At 36.4% G+C, this 24,204-nt stretch overlaps 2 protein-coding genes and 2 non-coding genes across 4 annotated transcripts in view; 2 read left to right on the top strand and 2 right to left on the bottom strand.

Annotated features, from left to right (window-relative positions):
* Positions 1–16,415, top strand: part of LOC115411074 (cyclic nucleotide-gated cation channel beta-3-like) — a 38,567-nt gene extending 22,152 nt beyond the window's left edge. Inside the window, exons 12-19 of the mRNA XM_030123015.1 lie at positions 316–457; positions 5,642–5,801; positions 7,227–7,324; positions 7,399–7,482; positions 7,573–7,691; positions 9,369–9,521; positions 14,243–14,393; positions 16,268–16,415. Coding sequence (XP_029978875.1) covers positions 316–457; positions 5,642–5,801; positions 7,227–7,324; positions 7,399–7,482; positions 7,573–7,691; positions 9,369–9,521; positions 14,243–14,393; positions 16,268–16,291 — 931 coding nt within the window. The 3' untranslated portion in view covers positions 16,292–16,415. The remainder of the gene's footprint in view (positions 1–315; positions 458–5,641; positions 5,802–7,226; positions 7,325–7,398; positions 7,483–7,572; positions 7,692–9,368; positions 9,522–14,242; positions 14,394–16,267) is intronic.
* trnar-ucu (transfer RNA arginine (anticodon UCU)) lies at positions 11,716–11,807 on the bottom strand. Its single transcript is given in 2 exon segments — positions 11,716–11,751; positions 11,771–11,807. It is a non-coding gene; the product is annotated as a tRNA-Arg (tRNA).
* On the bottom strand, positions 13,027–13,118 carry trnar-ucu (transfer RNA arginine (anticodon UCU)). Its single transcript is given in 2 exon segments — positions 13,027–13,062; positions 13,082–13,118. It is a non-coding gene; the product is annotated as a tRNA-Arg (tRNA).
* A 6,452-nt stretch (positions 16,416–22,867) lies between the features above and the next one.
* Positions 22,868–24,204, top strand: part of cngb3.1 (cyclic nucleotide gated channel subunit beta 3, tandem duplicate 1) — a 224,934-nt gene continuing 223,597 nt past the window's right edge. Inside the window, exons 1-3 of the mRNA XM_030123413.1 lie at positions 22,868–22,883; positions 23,203–23,234; positions 23,337–23,356. The gene's annotated coding sequence lies outside the window, so the exon portion shown is untranslated. The remainder of the gene's footprint in view (positions 22,884–23,202; positions 23,235–23,336; positions 23,357–24,204) is intronic.

Below are 24,204 nucleotides of genomic sequence, written 5' to 3' on the forward strand. Positions count from 1 at the left end.
AAGGATGAGGAAGGATGGTTGGAAGAAAGTTAGGAAAGATGAAAGTAAGAGGGAGGAATGAGAGACAGAAGGAGGAAGGATGGAGGAGTTTGGGAATGATGGAAGAGGGAAGAAAGAAAGAAAGAAGCAAAGAAATGAAGAGAAAAGAAAAAGACCCATAAGAGAAAGGGAGAGAGGAAGGAAAGGAACAAAGAGAAGGAATGATGGAAAGAAGGACAGATGAACTGAAGGGAGGACGTAGAAAGAAAGAAAAGGACGGGAGGTTAAATTCCTGTTGTAAAGTTTGTTGTGCATGTTTCGCCGCTGTTGCCATAGTTACCTCAGCTGCTTCTTCTATGCGGAGAAATCCCTGCTGATGATCGCCGAGCTGCCCATTCCAGACTGCATGTTCGGACAGATCTTTCAGATGGTCAACTACCTTTTCGGGGCGTTCTTTATGTCCGTCATTCTTGGCCAGGTAGTCTATGTTGTTTTTGGGCTTTTTTTTTTTTTGTGGCTTTTTTTTTTGGCTTTTTTGCATTTTTTTTTGTTACATTTTTGTGTTTTAATGAAGCCTCTGCCTTCTTTTTTTTTTTTGCTTTTTATGTCAGTGTTTTTGTTATTTTTTTGTTGGTTTTTGCTCATTTAATGTTCTTTATCAGATGTTATGAAACTTTACAGCAAGACATGATGGGAATAAAACAATGAAAAGATGTAAAGTCCAAAAAAATAAATAAATAAATAAATTTATTGATTTCTTTCTTTTTTTTTTTTGGAAAATAGAGAAAATTCCAAAAAAGAAAATGAACGAAATGAGCATTAAACCATGAAATTGGGTGTTTTTGTCTTGATATATCTTTTACATTGTTTTCTTCTTTTACATTTTCATCTTTTTTTGTATTTTTTTTGTCTCGTTCAATCTTTATGAATAACATAAAAACATCTTTTTTTTATGTTTTGATGTTTTTGTTTATGAATGTTTTCTTCAACTTTCACTCAGGACTAGAAAAATCTTCCATTAATCGCAATAATTATCAAACCATTTTTAAGGCCATTTTTATTACAGCCATTTTTAATGGAATTTTTGTACATTTTTATCTTTAGAAACAGTGTTCAGTCATATGTTTGACACTTAGTCCTTTAGTGTTGTTCTACCTAATGTAATCTACCGCTTAATATCAATACTGTACGAAAAACACAATGTAAAGGGTGTTGCATAAAGGGTGTTCATCATCTGAAGCAAAATCAGCAATATTTACTGAATAAAATGACAAAAACATACCAATGCTCACCAAATACATTATACTCAACAAAACTACTGCGTATTTTTAGTCTGAACTTAATCCATTTCTTCTCTGTCAACCATTGTGGGTTGAAAACAGATATTAAATCTAAACCATTAGACTTTATTTAATGTAAATCACTACAGGTGTGGTTTGTAGCTGAGCGTGCTCATTGACCGTCTAATCAAATAACGTGAAAACGCCAAATGTTATTGTACGCCCGTTAGATCGCCCCCGTGTGGCCGACATAAAATCTGATTATTTAAGTTAACAGGTTCATTCCATTTATTTGAAGCTCCAGAGGCTCCACTGTTGAGTCTGATTTATTTTACCCGGCAACACAGGATGGTGAAATCTGATTGGATGAATGCTCTAGCACAGTGGTTCTCAAACTTTTACAGTGGAGTACCCCCTGAAATATACTTTTTAGCCAAGTACCCTCAACTCTTATCTCAGCATTTTTGATTGAAAAAAATGAGGCGAAAATTATTTCTGTGCCAAAGGTGTCTGTTTATATTTTCAAAACTTTGTAAACAAACAATGTATATTTAACTGGATTATATGAAAAATAACACATTTTTTGTGCAAAATATAAACTGAAAAGTGCCCTCTTTCATTGATAAGAAAAAATAAATAAATTGGTCATTAATTAATAAATGAACCTTTCATCAACAAAAAAATAATGACTTAATTACTTAAATAAACTCATTTTGAATAATATAAAATAGAAATTTACTTAAAATGTTACCAAAGCTTAAACAAGATGATTGACCATAAAACTATTATATGAATGTATTTATTGTCTTTCATATTTCAGCATTCTTTCTCATTATTTGTTTTGTATTCACTACATGATGACTTATTCAATGTATTTTTCCCAAAAAACTTCAAGTACCCCACTTTGGGAACCCCTGGGTTAAATCAACAGGTTCATTCCATATACAGTCGCCGCAAAAATTATTAGACTGTCAAAAGTCAACAAAAACAATGGTTATGCAATCCAGTCCTAACTCCTGTGTGTATCATGTGACTAAAACAGACAGAAAAGAAAACATGGAATGTCTAAAAGCACTGTTTTTGTCAGTACAATGCCATAGGTATTGATGGAAGAACTGAAGTGATTTTGGTTTTTATCAAGAAAACATGGAAAATGGATAGATATCAGCTCTGAAATTAAACTACTATGAGCTATTTTTGTTGTTATCATTATATTTGTCCAAACAAATGGACCTTTAGTTGTAAAATGAACAAGAAATTGAAGAAAACAAAGGGAGTCTAATAATTTTTTCTGCGACTGTATGTGAGCTCCAGAGGCTCCACTGTTGATTCTGATCCTCAGGGCAGATTTCTTTTACCCGGCAACATGTGATGGTGAAATCTGATTGGATGAATGATCTAGCATACACACATGACTGAAACACATAAAACGGATACCAATTAAAGAGAATAAATAATTGGGAATTATTTAATACATCTTCATGGAACAAATAGGAAAATGTAGTCCAGTGGTTCCCAACCTTTTTTGGCTCGTGACCCCATTTTAACATCTCAAATTTCTGGCGACCCCAGACATTCAAAACTGAGACTTTTTTTTTAATTAATTTGTTTTTGATCATGTAATAGTTTGCTGTATTATGTTGCAAATAAACTTTAATTTTAGAGGACATTTAGTCTGTATAATGTATATTATTATGGATGGAGGCAGAAAAGCCAGGTGTAGATTACTGCACAAAGTGAGAATTTTATTTTCTTTGGTCGGGATATGTACAGTCAGTCCAGCTGTGATTTACAAGGCTGACAATTAATACTGAACAAACAAGAACTCAAACTATGAATTATGAAAGAGCTGCAGCATCTGAAACCGACCACAGTGAACATTTGACAGATAAACAGAACCACAGTGCTGCAGTTTCCCACTCACAGTTTGCCATGTCTTTTATGTTTTGGAATTGTTTCTCTCAGCTCGCCGTATATTTTTTATTAGTATATTTATTTATTTATTTTTTAATTTTATCAATTACTAGAAATTTCAGGCAACCCCATTTGAATTCCAGGCAAATCCAAGGTTGAAAAACACTGATGTAGGGGGTAAATGTAGGTCAGTTATTCTGATTCTTTAAATTCTTCAGTGCTGTTGAGAGGTTCTTGAACTGTTTTACATAATCTAACACAAAAAGTACGAATTCTTGCGCAATAATTCACCAGAATGCTGAAAATTAAATGTCCAGTGCTAAAAAAGATCCAGGAAAACTACCACTATCCGTGTGTTCAAGCAAACCCCTGAGCGCCGCTCTAACTCCACCCCCTCTCCACAGGTACCTCCGTTGTTACTACTTCGCGGTGCGCAGTCTGATCAACATCGGCGGTCTTAACGAACCACACACCGTCTTTGAGATTTCCTTTCAGATGACTAACTTTTTCACGGGCGTCTTTGTGTTCTCCAGTCTGATTGGACAGGTAACAGAGGGAGGAACTGACTCAAACTCCCAGAATGCTCAGCTCCACCGAAGACCTCGTAGAAGTACTTCAGCCCGTCATCACCTCTTCTTCTGCTAGTCTCATTAACCTTCAAAGACATCAAACATCATCTACCAACCAAAAAAATCTACTGATCTAAACTGTTTAATACCTGTTCATCCATTAATTCTATCAATACATGTAAATAATTGGTGTAAAATACAGTTTATCATTTGGACGTTCAGAGGCTCTGTAGTTACCATGGAAACACCATCATCTTCCACAACATTGATTCACCCGTGAAACCAATGGAGGTGGATCAATGACAGTGGATTATTTTCAGTTAATGACATATTTTGCTGAATAAGTCCAATTTTCTTCAGTTTTCTCTGTTTTTATATAATAATCTTTGAATTTACTCTGAGCTTTAATGAATACCTACATGATCAGTGAATTAAATGAAATTAAATAAATAGAAATACATGGTTTTTGCTGAAAAATGTGGAGGATAAGATGATAAATCAATTAGGAAAGGTGTGACATAGAGGGAAAAAAAATCATTTGAAGGTCACCACAAAAATAGTTCTAGGTCTTTAAGGGTAAATATAAATTATACTCATGAATTATGATGAATTATTTATGATATATTATTATAGATAAAGCTACCAAGCACATATATACAATCTAATTTCTTATAATTTTATTAATACTTTAATTATAATTTTCTTAAATTATTATTCCATGTTCTATTTACTCATTTATTTGCTTGTTTTTATGTTCAGTTGATGATATATTTTGCTCAAAAAGTCCATTTTTCTTCAGTTTTCTCTGTTTTTGTATAATAGGCTTTGGATTAACTCTGAGCTTTACTGAACATCTACATGATCAGTGAATTAAATAAAAGAAATATTTGATAAATCGCTTAGGAAAGGTGAGACATAGAGAAATAAAATCATGTGGAGATCACCACAAAGTAGTTCTAGGTCTTTAAGGGTAAATATAAATTATACTCATGAACTATGATGAATTATTCATGATACATACTTGTAAATGAAGCTACCAAGCACATATATACAATCTAATTTTTTATCATTTTATTAATACTTTAATTATAATTTTCTTAAATTATTATTCCATGTTCTAATTACTCATTTATTTGCGTGTTTTTATGTTCAGTTCATGATATATTTTGCTCAAAAAGTCACTTTTTCTTCAGTTTTCTCTGTTTTTATATAATAGCCTTTGGATTTAATGAACATGATCAGTGAATTAAATATTGGAAAATACCTGATTTTCACAGAAAAAAAGCAAATTGTAGAGGATAATGTTTTAATAAGTGCTAAAATAGGCAAGCTATGTTTTCATAAAATTATAAGCAAACTTTTGAACGTTATAAAAAAATGAAAGTTATGTGTTTGCACAAACTGCTTTGGAATGAAAAATTACTTGGTCGCTGTTGGCTATGTTACAAATGGCTTTAATAAACAGTAAAACCCATGTAGTTTGGTAAAATACACTGGTTGTGGATCCTTGATTTATGTTCAGTTAATATATTTTGCTGCAAGAATCACTTTTTTGATATAAGAGCTTTTCTGAACATCTACACGATCAATGAAAAATGCAAAATACAGGATAATATTAGAGTAAATGGATTACAAGAGGTGAAATATTGGGAAAAAATCATTTGAGTCGCCACTAAGGTAGTTGTTGTTCTTTAAGGGTTAATGTCATGTAGTGACTGATGAGTCTAACCTGTCGTTTAGAAGCTTCACCCAGACTCCCATCATCCATCTCTCCAGCTGTGGTTGTACTTCACTGGTTCCCTATGGAGTCTTATGACCTTAAACATAGTGTGTTTAGCATCGTAAGTTGTGCTCATCCTCTGACAGTAAAGTCGTGTTAATTCCGTTTTCCTGCCTCAGATGAGAGACGTCATCGGTGCAGCCACAGCCGGTCAGACATATTTCCGAGCGTCCATGGACAACACCGTGGCCTACATGGTGACCAACCGCATCCCATCTCTCGTGCAGAACAGAGTCCGCACCTGGTACACCTACACCTGGGACGCCCAGGGCATGCTGGGTAAGTAGACACCAGACACAGCAATAAGGACGTGGTAGCATGTGTTTTATCTCCTGGTATGTAATGAGTACGGGGGGGTAGCAGGTGGAAAACCAGTCAATATTACCCTGTCACGAGGGGGCACTAGAATAAACATGAATGTATCTTTGGAATTTAACCCTTAAAGACCCAGTGCTACTTTTGTGCCAGCCCCCAAATAAACTTTTCTCTCTATTTTTTCAATTTATTACCTTTTTTAAAATAATGTTATTCTCTGTATTTTTCATTTTTCAGTGTAAATCATGTATCTTCTATATTTGATTCTCTGATCATGTAGATCCAATCCAATCCAACTTTATGCGTAAAGCACTTTAAAACAACCACAGTGGACCAAAGTGGTGCACAGAAAAATAAATCAAAACCAAAATAACAGAGTAAAATACAAGAATAGATTAAAAAACATAAAACAACTGTAAAAAATAAAATAAAAAAATTGATAAAAATACAGAAGAATAGATAAAACCTAAATAAAAGAATAAAATACAAGAATAGATTAAAAACACTAGAAGCACTCGGAGAGCACAGACCTCCGCCAAGGCAGATCAGTGCCCCACCCCCAACCCCCACCCCGATCACCACCAAAATTGAATCATTTGTTCCTTGTGCCAGTATCAACATTTCCTGAAATTTTCAACCAAATCCGTCCATAACTTTTTGAGTTATCTTGCACACAGACAGACAGACAGACAGGCAAACAGACAGACAGACAAACCAACACTGGCAAAAACATAACCTCCTTGGCAGAGGTAATAAAAAGTTGTACAATTAAGAACAACAAAAAATAAGAATAATAAACCAATACCAAATAAAACAACTGAATAAAAAATAATACATTCAAACATCTCACGTGGTTTCAAAAGCCAAGGAGAACAGATGGGTTAGATGGTCATAAAAGTTCAGATTCAGGCATTTTTGGAAAATTGTCACGACGTGCATTGTGGGAAGCGGAGTTCCACGCAACTGCATTATGGCCGCAATGGCAACAAACACGGAAACGGCTTCATTGCCTCTTTGTTCTGCAGCTGTGTGGAGCTCTGCTTCCCACAATGCATGTCGTGACAAATTTCCAAAAATGCCAGTGACCTACCACCTTTGTTTGTGAACAAATGGAGTGTTTATGGTAGAGTACACTTTGAAATTGTTCACCGTGAGGGAAGAGATTCAGGTGCATAATCACAGAAAGACTTACAGATTTGTGATACTTAGGCTGTGACTGGGGTTTTACAGATTTGATGAAAAATTGGTAACGAAAGTCATACGAAGCTTTAAGAAAAGTTAAATAGAGAGAAAAATTCATTTAAGAACTGACACAAAAGTAGCTCTGGGTCTTTATGGGTTAAAGGTCTTGGTTTGTATATAAAATACTTGTCTTTCTGCTAATTCCAGATGAGTCAGAACTGTTGGATAAGATGCCTCTGGTGATGAAAACAGCCATCGCTGTGGACATCAACCTGGCCACTTTTCAGAAGATTGATCTATTCAAGGTAAATAAAAATGCAAAACAGCCCAAACCTCTTACCACAGCTATGATTTACCCACACAATCCTGTTTTCCACAGGGCTGCGACCAGCAGATGTTGGTGGACATGTTACTGAGGCTCAAGTCCATCATCTACCTCCCTGGAGACTTTGTTGTGAAAAAGGTGACCTGATATTTAGACACAAATGATCCTAAGATTGTCCTGATTCTTGTGTTTAGATTCTTTTTGCATGAACATGTTGGTTCTCTGCAGGGCGACATCGGTAAAGAAATGTACATCATTAAAAGTGGAGCGGTGCAGGTGGTGGGAGGACCTGACAACAGCATCGTATTTGTCACATTGAAGGCTGGTTGTGTATTTGGAGAAATCAGGTATCACTTTTTCATTGATTCAGAGATTTTTTTTTTTTTTTTTTGTCTTGTCCAGCAGAATGGTAGTCTGGTTGCCTTTTGGTGCTGAACAAATTTGCTTTGCCAAGGGAAACTTCATAAAGTATATCAGGCCTTTAGATTACACCTTGGCTGGGCCGACTAACGGTGTCCCCAAATTAAAAATAAAAAAAGGCCAGAGCAGAGTGTAAACGAAAGTATTGACTCACTCGCCCCTGCTTTTTTCCTCCCGTAAAACACATCGGTTATAATATACAAGGCTTGTTCATAACGACAGAGAAAACATTGACAACAACAACACATATGTACCGAACAGGAAAGCACAAGTATTCATGCTTCCCGCAGAAGTCATATTTTGTGATAACGTTAGCACAAACACAGAATCCAAATGCAGAACTCCGACAACAAAAGTTAGTTCCAAAAGGTTTATTGTTCACACACAGGTGAAAAAATATAATGAGTGACAGAATCTTGAGGATAATGGTTGGGGATTTTCTCCTCAGACTCGTCCTCCGGATCGAGGGCAGCAGCCCGTCTCCCCGAGCGGTGTTAGGAGTCTTTTCCCCGACTGGGGAAAAGCAAAGGGAGGTCAGGGACGGAAACAGGTCATACACAGGCAGGCTAACAATCGAGCAACAGGACATAAGGACTAGGCAAACTCACGTACCGGTAGTCAGGGCGAGAAGGTCAAAACCAGATCAGATGAGGCAGACAAAAACCGACAGGGATCAGGCAGAAGACGAAAAACCGAGGAATCCAAAACAGGTCAAAAAACAGGCAAGCAAACGAACAAACGAGGTCAAGTACGCTGGTCTGAACTACTGGAGTTACAAACTGGCGACTGACAAGGGGAAAAGACAGGGTTTAAATACACAAAAGGGAGGGAAGACAACTAGACACAGGTGAAGCAAATTAGGGCGGAGACAGGTAATCAGGACAGAGGTCAGGATGAGCGGGGAACAGGAAGTAAAGACGACAGACAAGACACATGAGGGAAAACTTAACAAAATAAAACAGGAAGTGACACACAAAACATAAAAGACAGACAAGACCAGACTATTGTCTGGCAGCAGGTATGACATATTTGCGCCGTTTGATTGGTCTAAATCACCCGTTTCGGCCAATGAGAGGTGATGAGAGCTTGGAGATTGACTCGTACGTTGTACGCCAAAGGTTTTCTCTCAACAACCATGCCTCGTGGGCGACCTATAAGTTCAGGCCGCTCACATAACAAACGCAGTGAAACATATGACATATGAATTATCTGCCTGCATGCAGTCCTGTGATTTTGGAATTAAAATCAGCTGGCCATATGCTGATCAATACTTCTGGAAATTAGACTTGTGGAATCCATGCCTTCATACTCTTGAATATATCTGAAATAGTCTGAGAAAACAGGAATTACTGTTGAAAAATCTAATCCCGCACCCACCCCCTCCGCCGATTCCAGCATCTGATGTGCCCAAATTAAGGTAATTTAAAGCCCTGTATATGAGGCTCCCCTGATATTTTACTGTCTTTATTATGAGTTTTGTTGAACTACATTTCGATGCCGGAATTAATTCAGAGATTAGATGAGGAGAATTTTGATGAAAATCTGCTTCATGCTAATTGTTCTAATAGTCAGATTAAGTATGGGTGTGTGTATTATTTCTTCAGTTTGCTTCAGTCGTCCAAAGATGGAGGGAACAGACGTACCGCCAACGTCAAAGCTTACGGCTTTGCTAACCTCTTCGTCCTGGAGAAGAAAGACCTGTTTGACATCCTGGTCCATTACCCAGAGTCTCAGAAGGTCCTGGCCAGGAAGGGAAGGTGAGGGTTTACGACAAATCAATGGCCTTAGTGCAGGGGTGGGCAATTAATTTTCTTTTCGGATCACATGAGAAACTTGACAGTTGTTAAGAGCCGGATCAATACAGCTGCAGCTGTGCTCAGTATTTACCTCTATACAAAGAGTAAATGAAACAATACAATGATACAATGAAAATGTGGAGCAGAGAATACAACTATTTACTGAATATTCACGAAAACATTTTCAAAAATGTGCAAAAGCAGCTATACATTAACTTTACATGAAAAACAATAAATGCTTCTGGCTTTGTTTGTTTCTCAGTTCCTTTTCTTTTTCTTTACTAATGAGTTCAGTGATGAAATACTTAGAAGTTCATGTCTTGTTAAAAACTCTGCATTCTGAATCAGTCTTTCGTTTTTTTGCTGTTAGCTGACATCTTCATAAGCTGAAACTGACCAACAAACCAATCAGTGCATAAGCCTTATACTAAGTACGGAAGAAACGTGTGAAAAATGTTAATTAAGCACATCCATCAAAATAAAAGCAGGGACAGTTATATTGATTGCATCTATTACGATGATATATATTTGTATTGACTTTTACTTTGCCAATGACCTCATGTGGGCCAGTCAAGGTTAGCTAATGGGCCACATGAGGCCGTACCCATGCCCAGGTCTGCCTTAATGGTTTAGTTCAGCACCCCATGCTGAATATCTTCTGCAGTTTATATGATCTAATAACAAGACAAAGGAAAAGACAAAAACAGTGTTAAAAATGAAACCAGAAGAAGCTGTGAAACACACTAAAAAGTTTTGGGACACCTCTCCAAATCCTTGGCCCCTTAGTTCCAGTCTGGGTTTAGATGACACTAAAAATGAATTCATGTGTTAGTCCGATTACGTACATGTAAACCTGTTAGCTCGCCTAAAATCAAAGTTTACCTGTGTGACGAACACACCTAGATGAGTGGATCTACTCCTGCATGTACAGACCCATCGGACTGGAACAGAACCACCTGTTCTGACCCAAATCCTGACCCAAAAGTTGAACGTCTCATTTGCACAAAAATTAGAGCAGTCATTACAACGTCCACTGGAGCTTGGAATGATAGTCGCTAAGAAACTGATATTAAAAGAATGGAAGTCTCCAAACCCTCCATCTTTTCAAACGTGGGTCAATAATATGTTTTCATTAATACAGATGGAAAAGCTCAGGTCTTTGAGGACCTGTTCTGTGAACACTTTTTCAAATGCTTGGACTCCGTTTCTTGCATACTTGGAGGAAGTTGGATTGGACTAGGGAGTGTATTTGTGTACCAGGGACTGTCTTCAGCCTCTGCCCCTCTTTCTGTCTTTCTTTGAACAAGGACTGTCTGGTTAGTTAGTTGATCGGTTGTGCAGACGTCAGAGCCTTTGTGGGGGTTTTTTGTGTGTGTGTGTGTGTGTGTGTGTGTGTGTGTGTGTGTGTATGTTTTGTATAATTGAAAACTGAAAAATAAAATATTATTTTAAAAAAGTAGAGCAGACACAAAGTACGATATGCACATATTTTCAGCGTTGTCTGTTGTGTTAGTTTGCCCTCAGGTGGATGTTTGGCTACTTTGTCATTGACTATTGTTGAGGCTGAAACACCTTACGATCTGAAGGAACACTACTGATGATGCACCCCCCCGCTTGCCCTCGGGGGGTGTCCTGTTCCCCGGGTTGGGCCTTGGCTGAACCCAAGCCTCCTGATTGCGTTTCTACTTTCTGCTCTACAATATTCACCAGTGAACTTTTGAATGTGCTCCCACAAAGGATATCAACATCTTATCCTGTGTGTTTGAATCTGGTCTGTGGTGGCGTAGGTTAACAAGCTGAAGGAGCGCATATCACCACCTATCGTAGCCGAGGAGACAGGATTTCAACAAAAGATCAGTTAAATTAATGTGCAGCTAGACTGAGCTAAAGACAACAGTCCAATGTAAACACACTGACTGAATATTATCCAGTCACATAAGGACAAGAAAATTAAACAAATTCTGATTGGCGACAAGTGCCAAAAATTGCACCCTGGGGTGAATCTTTAATCCACTAACGCCTCGAGTCCATTTTACTGGCAGGTGTCAGCAGGAAATGAACAGATTCACAACAACACCTACAGCTCTGGTTCAACAGTATCAAAGGGTAGAGGTACAATCCCCCAGATTAACATCATTAAGAACCTAATAAAGGGCGACTCTGGTGGGACTCGAACCCACAACCTTTGAATACCATCACATGTTCATGTCTAGAAGTCCAATGCGCTGTCCATTGCGCCACAGAGCCAGATAATGTAGGTCCTAAAACAGCCGATAACATTCTATAGTGACGATGATCAATTAGAAAATTGATCATGTGGTAATGAAGAAGAAACTGTTGAGGTGAAAAACCTTATAAAGACTTTAAAACACTATAAACCTGGTTGTTCAACACAAATTTACGTTTCAGAGGTCCTGACTGAAGGAGAGCATATCGTCACCTATTGTAGCGGAGCAGACATGATTTCAACAATAAATCAATAAATTCCCGTGCAGGCAGACTGGAACAAAGACAACAGAACAATTAAATGGACTCAGCTGTACATGTAAACAAAAAATTATCCAATCACTGGTCAAAAACTAGTAAGAATTTTAACCGCTATTCCACAAAGATCTATAGAACTGACACAGCGGTAACGTGAAACCCCACAGATTAACATTTTTAAAGTATTATTTTATTTTACAATGTAAAATTTAAAACACGTTTTCATTTTCAGGACTTAGTTAAATGCACATTCCACTATAATCCACAATAATGCAAATAATGTATAAAGCCAAATTAAAGTGACTCCCTGTCTGTGTACAAAGGTTCTTTTCAACACGAGTCTAAATGTGATTTTGCGAGATGTTTGTAAATTTGTTGTATAAAAACCTTGAAAAGACACTAAACGAAGATGTATATCTGTTGTTGGAGTTAAACTATGGAATGAGGCCAGCATGGATTTAAGAGTGTGGAGCTCATTTTTGATATTTAAAAAAATGGTACGTAAGGCCATTTTTGAAAGATACAGTTGTTAAGATCTAATAAACAATAAGTAAATAATTTAGTTTTGACTCAACATTAATTTACCATTAATGTGGTTGGTTAAGTTTTCTATTTTTCTGGTTTAGGTTCACTTTTTTATGTTTTTGCTTGTTTGTTTGGTTGTATGCATTGTTGTTTTTTTCTTTTTCCTATATTGAATGCTGGGTAACTGAGTTTGTTCTGTAGGACAGGCATGAATATAAGCATTCTGCTTCTGCCTGGGCATTTTCACTCACTAACCTGTTGGTAATGTCTGGAGTGTTGACACTGGTTATATTATGTGATGACTGAATAAAGAATTTCATCATCACTAAAACTAGTCCAGGAACCCAGATGGATTTAACCCCTAGTCCAGAACACCAGTGGATGGGCCTAGATCCACTGTATCAAAGTGTGGACGTACAGCCCACAGAGTAGGATCATTAAGATACCTAATAAAGGGCGACTCTGGTGGGACTCGAACCCACAACCTTTGAATACCATCACATGTTCATGTCTAGAAGTCCAATGCGCTGTCCATTGCGCCACAGAGCCAGATGATACAGGTTCTAAAACAGCTGACAACATTCCATAAAACTGTAGTCAGGTTTCTAATTCAACACACTGTGAACTGTCTGACAATGAACATTATTGTGTAACAAGAAAAACAGGGGCCTCCCTAATCTGAATGACAAATGGCATGGAATAATGAATGACCTAACCCCTAACCCCTAACCCCTAACCCCTAACCCTTAACCCCTAACCCCTAACCCTTAACCCCTAACCCCTAACCCCTAACCCTAGTGGTCATTCGTTATTCCATGCCATTTGTCATTCGGATTAGAGAAGCCCGAAAAACAGTTGCGTTTATGTAGTATATTGGGGGGGGGGGGGGGGGTTTTGCATCAGAAAATATGGTTTGTTTACATTACAAACATGGCATTTAAAGGCCTTAAAAAATAAGATAAGATATACTTTATTGATCACCCAAGGGGGAAATTCAAATGTACAGCAGCACAAAACAAACATCAAATACAACAGAATAATAAAATAAAAAGATGAAAAAATATAAAAATTTGTTACTGACTAAAAATGACAAAAAATAGTAATAATAATAATAATAATAATAGTAATAGTGATAATGATAATGATAATAATAATAAAGTAGAAGAGCACTCGGAGAGCGCAGACCTCCGTAAAGGCAGATCAGTGCCCCCCCCCCCCCCCCCCCCCCCCCGACCACCACCAAAATTTAATCATTTGTTCCTTGTGCCAGTATCAATATTTCCTGAAATTTTCATCCAAATCCATCCATAACTTTTTGAGTTATCTTGCACACGGAGAGAAAAACAGACAGACAAACAAACCAAAGCCGACAAAAACATAACCTCCTTGGTGGAGGTAATGAAGTTACATATGTGCAGAAGATGACTTTGAAAAGTATATGAGTATTTGGGATTTTTGTTTATGGCTCAAGTTGATGAAATACAAAAAAAATGTAAAAAGATTAAAAACAAACTGCATGAAAAACATTCTGACATTACCACCACACTTTTGGTGACTAGGAAGGACTTCTCTGGGCGGGTTACCAGAGGGTTAGATAAAGTTGTGGTAGTTTAGTCTTTATTAAAGACATAAGGAGATATGAGCTATTTTGATGACATGTTTGTGTCAAACAGGAAACTGATGAAATCCAAGGGTCCGGCAGCAGCTAAAGCTGAGGAGGAGAAGAAGAAGGGCCTGGCGCTGTTCGGACCCAAACCTCCCACCCCCAAACTGCTGCGAGCCGTCGGTGGAACCATCAACCGAAGGTTCATGGACAAGCTGAAGGTCAGACTGGGATCATTTAGCACATTCATAATATTCACAAACAGCCAGTCCTACTGTAGTCTCAGTTCCAAAAGAACTGTTCTATATGTTTAACCTTTTCAACCCTTTATAGTTCACTCATAGAAATACTCTGAAATTCAAAATTACAGCCTTAGGACATACCAAGACTATTACTTTTGTGAAATTTAAAAAAAAAATGTTTTATTTTTATGTAGAAAATCAAGGTCAGTGAATTTACCATATTTGGTTCCTTACCCATAAGTGGCAAAAAAAATAAAATGCAATAAGTAAATTTAAAAACTACAAGAAAAGCACATGTAAGGTGAAAGGAACATGTATTTTAGATCATTAGACCAACATCAGTGCTGATCCAGACTCCTGTCCACATCCACATGATCCCTTTGAACATCAGTCCTTACATTAGTACCATTACTTCATCAGTCCTTACATTAGTACCATTACTTCATCAGTCCTTACATTAGTACCATTACTTCATCAGTCCTTACATTAGTACCATTACTTCATCAGTCCTTACATTAGTACCATTACTTCATCAGTCCTTACATTAGTACCATTACTTCATCAGTCCTTACATTAGTACCATTACTCATCAGTCCTTACATTAGTACCATTACTTCATCAGTCCTTACATTAGTACCATTACTTCATCAGTCCTTACATTAGTACCATTACTTCATCAGTCCTTACATTAGTACCATTACTTCATCATTCCTTACATTAGTACCATTACTTCATGGTACTGAACAAAGCAGGTCCACTCACTGTTCCTGCAGAGGTGGACCTTACAGACCCTGGAGACCACATTGGACCTGAGACTGTGGACTCACTGTCCTCACTGGAACTGCTGATGTCACTGTCTTGTAATACATGTGGAAATTACTAAAAATAGTCACTTGCCCAATAAAGGGTTAAATAATTTATCACCATTTATTGTAATATTGTCTTCTATATTTTTTTTTTTTTTTCAGTGAAAATCAGGTATTTTCCTGTATTTAATTCACTAATCAGATAGATGTTCATTAACCTTATAATGCCAAATGTATCATATTTGATATATGAGTTTTGAAGCCCTCTACATGATCAGTAAGATTTTTTTTGTCTTGAAAAACCTGATGTATACAATTAGATACATGCAATACACAGATAATCCACCAGGGGGGAGGAATTCATTCACCAGAGGCCTTTCCAGTGACACTACAAGACTAAAGTGATGAGGAAGGAGGAAGAACTTTGACAATTTTGAAAAGGAATTACCAATTTATTAGACATGTTTGTGTTATACTATGTTTTTGTTTGTTCAAAAATAATAATATTTAAGCACTGAGCAAATATGATACAAAATTTAAACTTATACATGGAAATTGATATTTGAAAAACATTTTTTTGGGGTTGTTCAGAAGGACCAGTAAAGGCTCTGGTTTCAAAGAACTGGAATTTTCGATCAGTAATTCAATGGTTCAGGCTTTACAGAGTTAAAACTCAGAGTAAGTTTGAGGGTTATTATATCAAAAACAGAAAAAACTGAAGAAAAAGTGACTTTTTCAGTCAAATCTGTCATTAACTGAACATAACCCCAGTGTGTCCATCCACTGTCATTGATCCAACTCCATGGGTTTTACTGGTGAATCAATGTTGTAGAAGATGACGGTGTTTCCACGGTAACTACAGAGCCTCTGAACATCCAAATGGGTCATATCTGATGACCATGAAAAGATGAAGAACTGTATTTTACACCAATTATTTACATGTATTGATAGAATTAATGGATCAGCAGGTATTAAACAGTTTAGATCAGTAGATGCTTTCGGTGCGTCTAATGTTCCTGTTTCTTTCTTTTTTTCTTTTATTTCCAGGCTGCTGCTGCTGCTTCTGGATGACAGTGAGGCTTTATCTGACGACTTTATTTAATTTAACTCCTTTTTGGGAGTGAATGTACAGCTTTACTTTTTGCCTATTATTGCTTTTTTTGTACATCAGTTTAAGAGATTAATCATATACAGGGTTTCTGCGGGTCATTAAAAACATTAAAAGTTATTAAATAGATTTGGGGAAAATTAAGGCCTTAAATGGCATTAAAAGCATTAAATCCAATGTCCAGAGGCATTAAAAAGTTAAATACACTATTTATTTTGATTATATAAACATTTAATAATTTTGATGGGAAGTATAGTGTGATGATTGACAGGTGGAACCCTTTAATTGGGATTAATTGGGAAAATGCGAGTTTTAGCAGAAGTGATTGGAAGAGGAACTGTTCAGAACCTGGTTAAAGCCTGTCAACAGTAAACTAACATTAAACTGTGTATAAAACTGTATCTGCAGTTGTTAAATTTGTTTAACCCTTTCATGCATGAATTATGAGAACCTTTAATCTACATTCATTTCCTGAGTGATTTTATTCCTCTTTAGGTATGAAAAAAAATGCGACTGAAAATGTTCTTATGAACCTATTTTTCACAGTGTTCCAAAAATGTCCGCTTGACACCATGCGTTGAATTTTTGAAGCAAAAAATCATGGATTTACTGATATATCATGTGAAAGCTATGAAATAAAAACATTTTTAATGCTGCTAATCTGCTGTTTTCTTACATTTTAACAAACTCAAATACTAGTCACTACTCAATTCATGGAAATAATATGCAAAAAAAACCCAACTTTTTTTGTTAAAAAAAAAAAAAAACAGTTAATTGCAGTTTAGTAACAATAACAAGCAATTTTTATTTTTTTTTTTTACTTTAGTTTATTTCGAATATGCAACAAGACAAAGTAGGCAAGGCAGATTTATTTATATAGCACAATTCATACACAGGGCAATTCACAGTGCTTTACAAAAATGAAAAGACAGATTAAAAACACACAATTACAATTAAGACATAATCAATAAAACATAAATAATAATTAATGTAATCTTACTTAGTCTTTAGAAATGAAATAGGTAGTAAGAGGTCATGGAAGAAAACAAAAAACAAAAACAAACTTATACATGACTTCATTTGCACATTCGAAAAGGGGTGGGAGGAAGTAGAACTTATTTAATCCCACCCCTTCAACACTCAAACATGTTAGTGCAGATCAGGTTTATCTAGAACAGCAAAGTTACAGTAATGGTATGAATATCAGTGTTTGGGATGGTGCATGAGCATCCACTGTGTTGGCTGATATGGAAGTAAAACAACAAAACCCATGAATATACAGGGTGGGGAAGCCAAATTTACAATGAACATTTAGTTGTTTTTTCTCAGCAGGCACTACGTCCAAACATAAAACCAAACATATACTGATGTCATAATCATACCTAACACTATTATCCAGACCTGTTCACAAACTTTTGCCCATATGAGTAATCAGGAAAGCAAACGTCAAGGAGTGTGTGATTTGCTGAATGCACTCGTCACACCAAAGGAGATTTCAAAAATAGTTGGAGTGTCCATAAAGACTGTTTATAATGGAAAGAAGAGAATGACTATGAGCAAAACTATTACCAGAAAGTCTGGAAGATACTATTAAAGAAGAATGGGAGAAGTTGTCACCCCAATATTTGAGGAACACTTGCGCAAGTTTCAGGAAGCGTGTGAAGGCAGTTATTGAGAAAGAAGGAGGACACACAGAATAAAAACATTTTCTATTATGTACATTTTCTTGTGGCAAATAAATTCTCATGACTTTCAATAAACTAATTGGTCATACACTGTCTTTCAATCCCTGCCTCAAAATATTGTACATTTTGCTTCCCCACCCTGTACAAGAGAACAGCTGTCCACTGGAGTGACCATGATGCATGAAAGGGTTAAAGTGGCATTAAAAAGTATTAAATTACAAATGCTGATACCTGCAGAGACCCTGATATAGACGCTTCTGTGATTTCCATGTGACTCCGTTTGTTAAGCGGCATTTATACCACTTAAATCCACCATAAAATATATTCATATATTTATTCTTCCATTCTTTTTTTGATGTCTGAATGGGCTTTTCCTGTTTCGTTCGTCCACTTTCATTAGCTCACAGTGTCCGTTTATTCGATTGATTTAATCTCCTGTTGCACCTAAAATAAATTCTTTCCACTTAACTAGGAGGTTAAAGCTGTGGTGTTGTATATTTGTTTTGTGTTTGCCTCCTGTTCGTGCAGTGGGAGGCGGTGCTTAATCCTGTTCGACAGACGGGGGCTCGCTAAGGGTTAATTAACTAAGTGGCCTCTGCAGTGAGTGGACTGAAATAACCTCAGGACAAACTAATTTTACCTCCACGAGGCTCTGCCAAGAGTTACAACCCACAACCTACCGCTGTTTTCTTCCAATACATGAAGCACTTGTACCTGGGATGGAAAACCAAAACAAATCAATAAACGTCAGTATTATTTTTGTTACTGTGCAGGAAGTGAACTGACTTTTCAGTGTATAGTGTTTTGTTTCATGTTTATAATCTCAGTTTCTGTGGTGCGTTTCTAAAACAAAAGGATCATTCACACATTTATTAATAATAATAATTAGAGACAAGAAAATAATCAATAGAACATGGAATAATAATGAAAATTATAAATGAAGTACTAATAAAATGATACGAACTTACATTGTAAATAGAGCCAAGTAGCTTCATGTACAAGAATATATAAATAATCATAATTAATGACTTGAATTTATATTTATATTTACCCTTTAAGACCTACAGGTATTTCTGTGGTGACTTTCAAATGTTTTTTTTTTTGTACTGTATTGATATTTTTAGGTATTTATTCAAATGCAGACATGGTGAAGGTTTATTTTCACCCCCCAGAGGGAAGGGAAGGGCTGTTGTTTTTGGTTTGGTTTGTTTGTTTGTTTGTTTGTTAACACTGTAGCAGCAAAACTACTGGTTAAATTCATACCAAATTGGGTTTATAGATTGCCAGTGACTCAGAATAGATCTGACTACATTTTGGAAACAGGTCAAAGTTCAAAATTTTTATGAATTTTTAAAATCTTTTTTTTCTTCTCCCATTTACTTATAATGGGCAAAATTTCACATGTCTATAAAAACATCAATTTTGTTTCAATTTACTTCAGAGTTGTCACATATATAGAGGCAATTGATATGCTGACATCAGCACATACATAGACATGATGACATCAGCTGGATCGATGACAAAATAAGCTACAATATGTGTGAGGGGCGGGGCTTGTGTCTGGAACCACCTGTTGGCTTTTGGTTTTCTTTTTTGTTTAGATTTTCTGGGAATCCTGCAAGCTCTTTTATACTACAAATATTTACATGGGCTTTTCACGTTTATTTATATGTTCACATGGGTGTGGTACTCTTATTTATACATTCACATGGGTATTTTACCATTTTATTTATATATTCACATGGGTATTTTACTCTTTTGTTTTATATATTCATATGGGTTTTTACTCTTCTATTTATATATTCACATGGGTATTTTACTCTTATTTACATAGTCACATGGGTATTTTATTCTTATTTAAATATTCATATGGGTATTCTACTGTTTTATTTATATATTCTCATGGGTATTTTACTGTTTTATTTATATATTCACATGGGTATTTTACTCTTAGTTATATACTCACATGGGTATATTACTTTTATTTATATATTCTCATGTGCATTTTACTCATATATTTATGTGTATGTATTTTCACATGAGTATATTATTCTTATTTATATATTCACATGGGTATTCTACTGTTTTATTTATATATTCTCATGGGTATTTTACTGTTTTATTTATATATTCACATGGGTATTTTACTGTTTTATTTATATATTCACATGGGTATTTTACTGTTTTATTTATATATTCACATGGGTATTTTACTCTTAGTTATATACTCACATGGGAATATTACTTTTATTTATATATTCTCATGTGCATTTTACTCAAATATATATATGTATGTATTTTCACATGAGAATATTTTATTTATATATTCTCATGTGTATTTTGCTCATATATATATATATATATATATATATATATATATATATATATATATATATATATATATATTCACATGGGTATTTTATTCTTTTTTTATTTACATAGTCACATGGGTATTTTTTTGTTTTTGAAACTGGTAACACTGTTTTGTTCAATAATGGTTATTTCAAACATCCTAAAAGTGCTTTTTAGTGTCTGAAAGAGGCGGATCTTAGTTTTCCAGGAAATTATCTTCTAAAAATAGAAACAGAACAAATAAAAAAAATCACCTAATTAGTATCGTGACATATCGTGCCATATGGTATTGTGATGTTAGTATTGTGATTAGCATGGTGTTGGCAGATTCTTTCCAGTCCAGGCCCCAGTGGGGGTGCATGTACAGTTTACAGCTGCAGATGCAGGGACTAAAACTGTAGTTAATGATGTCAACATACAGGCATTTGTAAACAAGTCTATAACGGTCCTGGTCCAGGTCACTGATTGGTCCTTGATACAGTCCTGATCTGCAGGGGGGGCGGGGGGGGGTAGGTGGTTCCCGGGGGAATTAAAGAATTAAAGAATTAATTACCTGCAGTCAGCTGTTTGGATGTAGACTGGGACAGTCCAGGACCAGATCCACGCAGACCGGCTGTCGGATGGCCAGGTGAGTCCACTGCAGACCCCCCCCAGACCTGCCATGTTCAGCAGGTTGAAGAGGCTGGTGGGGGCCCCTGAACCCCCGGGCCCCCAGGCTGCTGCTGACCCCCCCACTGGACCTGCTCCACCTCCCAAGGTAAGACCTGGATGTGGTTTTATTTACATGAACCTGCTGGTGTTTATGTTCTAAAGCTAAATAAACAATGTTTCCACTGTATTTAACCCTTTAAAATATTGGGAAAAAAAAAAACGATGGACTGTTTTGCTTTGCTCATCACAGTGAAAGGTTGAAGTGAAGGTTATTTAAGGTGAACCCCGGCACACGACTGAGATCAGAGAAAGCCTTTAAAGCAGCTTGGCACCGACGGACCACATTCACCCAGAGACCAGGGGGGAAAGATCCAATAGTGTTGTTTAAAACATCCACAAAGTATCAGATAAAGACCTGAAATGGACCACAGAGATGGTTCAACTGTAGAATTCATGACAATAGCATATGTGCATTTACATTTATATGATTAAAATAGAAAAAAGAGTTTTGTCTAGAGGTGTTTACAGACAAGAATGAGGGGGAAAAAAATAGAGCAAATGCTGCAATAAGACAAAAACTGTACAGGACGATAAAAATATAATGCACAAATTGACCAAAAATTTAAATAAATAAATAAATAATAGACTAAAACAATGGGCTTTAAAAAAAGAAGCTAAACAAAATGATGTAAAAAGAAAAAAGAAAAGTCACACAAATGATGTAAAAGATATAACAAGACAAAAATGATGTAAAAAATAAATGCATAAATAATAATAATAATAATAATAATAATAATAATAATGCAACAAGACAAAAAAATTATGAAAAAAATGTAACTTACCTGAAAAAACAATAATGTCTAGAAGTGTTTAGCACAAGAATGAGAGGGGAAAATGAGCAAAACAAGACAAAATGTACGTAAAACATTGTGTTTTGACATGTAGAATTTGTGGTTTGTGTTAAAATAGTCTGTTTCACGTGTCCATCAGTCGGTGTTGGTGCCTGTAGATACTGAAATTGAACTGAATATCATAACTCAGTGTTAGAAGCAATGGAAGCGATTAGTTTCTGAGGGAAAAAATGTCAGAATTCTGGGTTTAAAGTCCGAATTCTTAGGAAAAAAAAAATCAGAATTCTAGGTTTAAAGTCAGAATTGATATGCTGACATCAGCACACACGTGGACATGACGACATCAGCTGGATCGATGCCAAAGTTAGCTACAATACATGTGAGGGGCGGGGTTTGTTGTACCTGGAACCACTTTTTGTATTATGTGTTTCCGTAAATTCTATGTATATTTCTTCACGATATAAAGTTTAAAAAAAAACTCATTTAACAATAAGTCTCATGCATTAGTTTAGATATGTTCAGAGCAGGAAATGTATTATTGTTGTTAATTATTTAACAACCTTTTTGAATATGTAATTTGTCTTTTGTCTTATGTTTAAATGTTTAGTTTGTTTTTTTCTTTTCTTTTTTGACATTCATATTCAAAAGCAATCAATCAATCAAACACTATAGATCTGTTTCTCAGCAGGTGTTTAATTATTGCAACAAGATGGTATTCAGTAGAGTCTGAAACTGATGCGTTGAAATATAAAACATTGTAATAACGTGTTTTCTGCTTTAGTTTTGACTACTATCTGCTGTGGATGCAGTTTATGGAAGTCAAGTCTGAGTTGTACTTTTACAGGAAGAAAAACCTGCAGAGAAGACGGAGAAAAAAGAACCGACGAAGAAAGAGGAAGAAAAGAAAGAAGAGGAGAAGAAAGAGGAAGAAAAGAAAGAGGAGGAAAAGAAAGATGAAGAAAAGAAAGAAGAAGTGAAGAAGGAAGAAGAACCCAAGAAAGAAGAGTCCAAACCAGGTGAGGTAGTTTTTATTTGTATCCTCATGCAGTGACAGATTTACCAGAATAATGATGAACAAAGTCACTGGTTTGGTCAGTTTTGTGTATTTTTGTGCAGATTTTGGAGCCACTGAGTCTTGTTTTTGTTGCTAAAAGTAGACGATGACACAAAAACAACAGCTCATCAGTTATTGTTTCTGTTTAACATTTCAGTTTCTCCTTCACTTTTACAGAATAGACGTCAGGAGGGAGTTTGTCCTGTGCATCATCAGCCTCTGATGTCACATTTATGTTTGGGTTTTTTGACGCTGTTATTGATGCTATTATTTTCCTTTAGCTCCGGCTCCAGCTCCTGGTCCTGGTCCTGGTGCTGGTCCTGCTCCTGGTGCTGGTCCTGCTCCTGGTGCTGGTCCTGCTCCTGGTGCTGGTCCTGCTCCTGGTGCTGGTCCTGCTCCTGGTGCTGGTCCTGCCAATCCAGATGGGGCTGAAGGGTATGAACACATTCTGCTCTTGTATACCATCCGTCTCTCTGCTTTGCTGTTCTCTCCACAGGCAGTGGTTTTACATGAACTACTAACAGCAGCTGATCGGCCCTGCAGTAGAAAATGAAGCTGAGTGCTTCATTAGAAGCTTAGTGGTATTTGTAACAATCAGTGTTGGCCATGTTACTTCCAAACTGTAATCCATTATAGATTACTTGTTACTGTTATTTAAAAGTAACTCCTTGCCTTATAATATTACTGTGTCAGAATTGTAATGCATTACATGACTCCTGAATTAGTTTTGAGTTTCAAACAGACACACAACATAAATGGTGTGTGTTCAGTAGAACCCCCCCCACCTACCCCCCCGACACTTGGGACACATACATTTGCGTCCTGAAGTACATGTGGTGGGATAGCTCAGTTAGTAACGCTACGGTCTGTGATGTTCGAATCCCAGCAGGAACGCTCAGACTTTTTTCAGCATTTTTCATGTTCAAACAGGGGGCGGGGCCAAGGACACGATAGATCAATCCACAATCGATAAAAAATTCTAACTAGTCATAGAAACGTTAGCTTACCTTGTCATTGCTGATCACAGGGGTCATGCTAATTAGCTTCTGTAAAGCAGGGTTAGTAATGAACATACGTCCATGTGGACAATGGACTGTCTTCTGCCGTCTGCACCCACTGACTGAACTCCAACAGGACATAGAACGTTACAGATACATTTCTGATTCTTTAAGGATCAGGTGTCAAACATGTGGCCCGGGGGCCAAAACCGGCCCGCCAAAAGGTCCAATCCAGCCCACAGGAGGAATTTGTGAAATGCAAAAATTACACTGAAGATATTATCC

This window comes from Sphaeramia orbicularis, chromosome 20 (genome assembly GCF_902148855.1).
Source record: "Sphaeramia orbicularis chromosome 20, fSphaOr1.1, whole genome shotgun sequence".
Classification (NCBI taxonomy): domain Eukaryota; kingdom Metazoa; phylum Chordata; class Actinopteri; order Kurtiformes; family Apogonidae; genus Sphaeramia; species Sphaeramia orbicularis.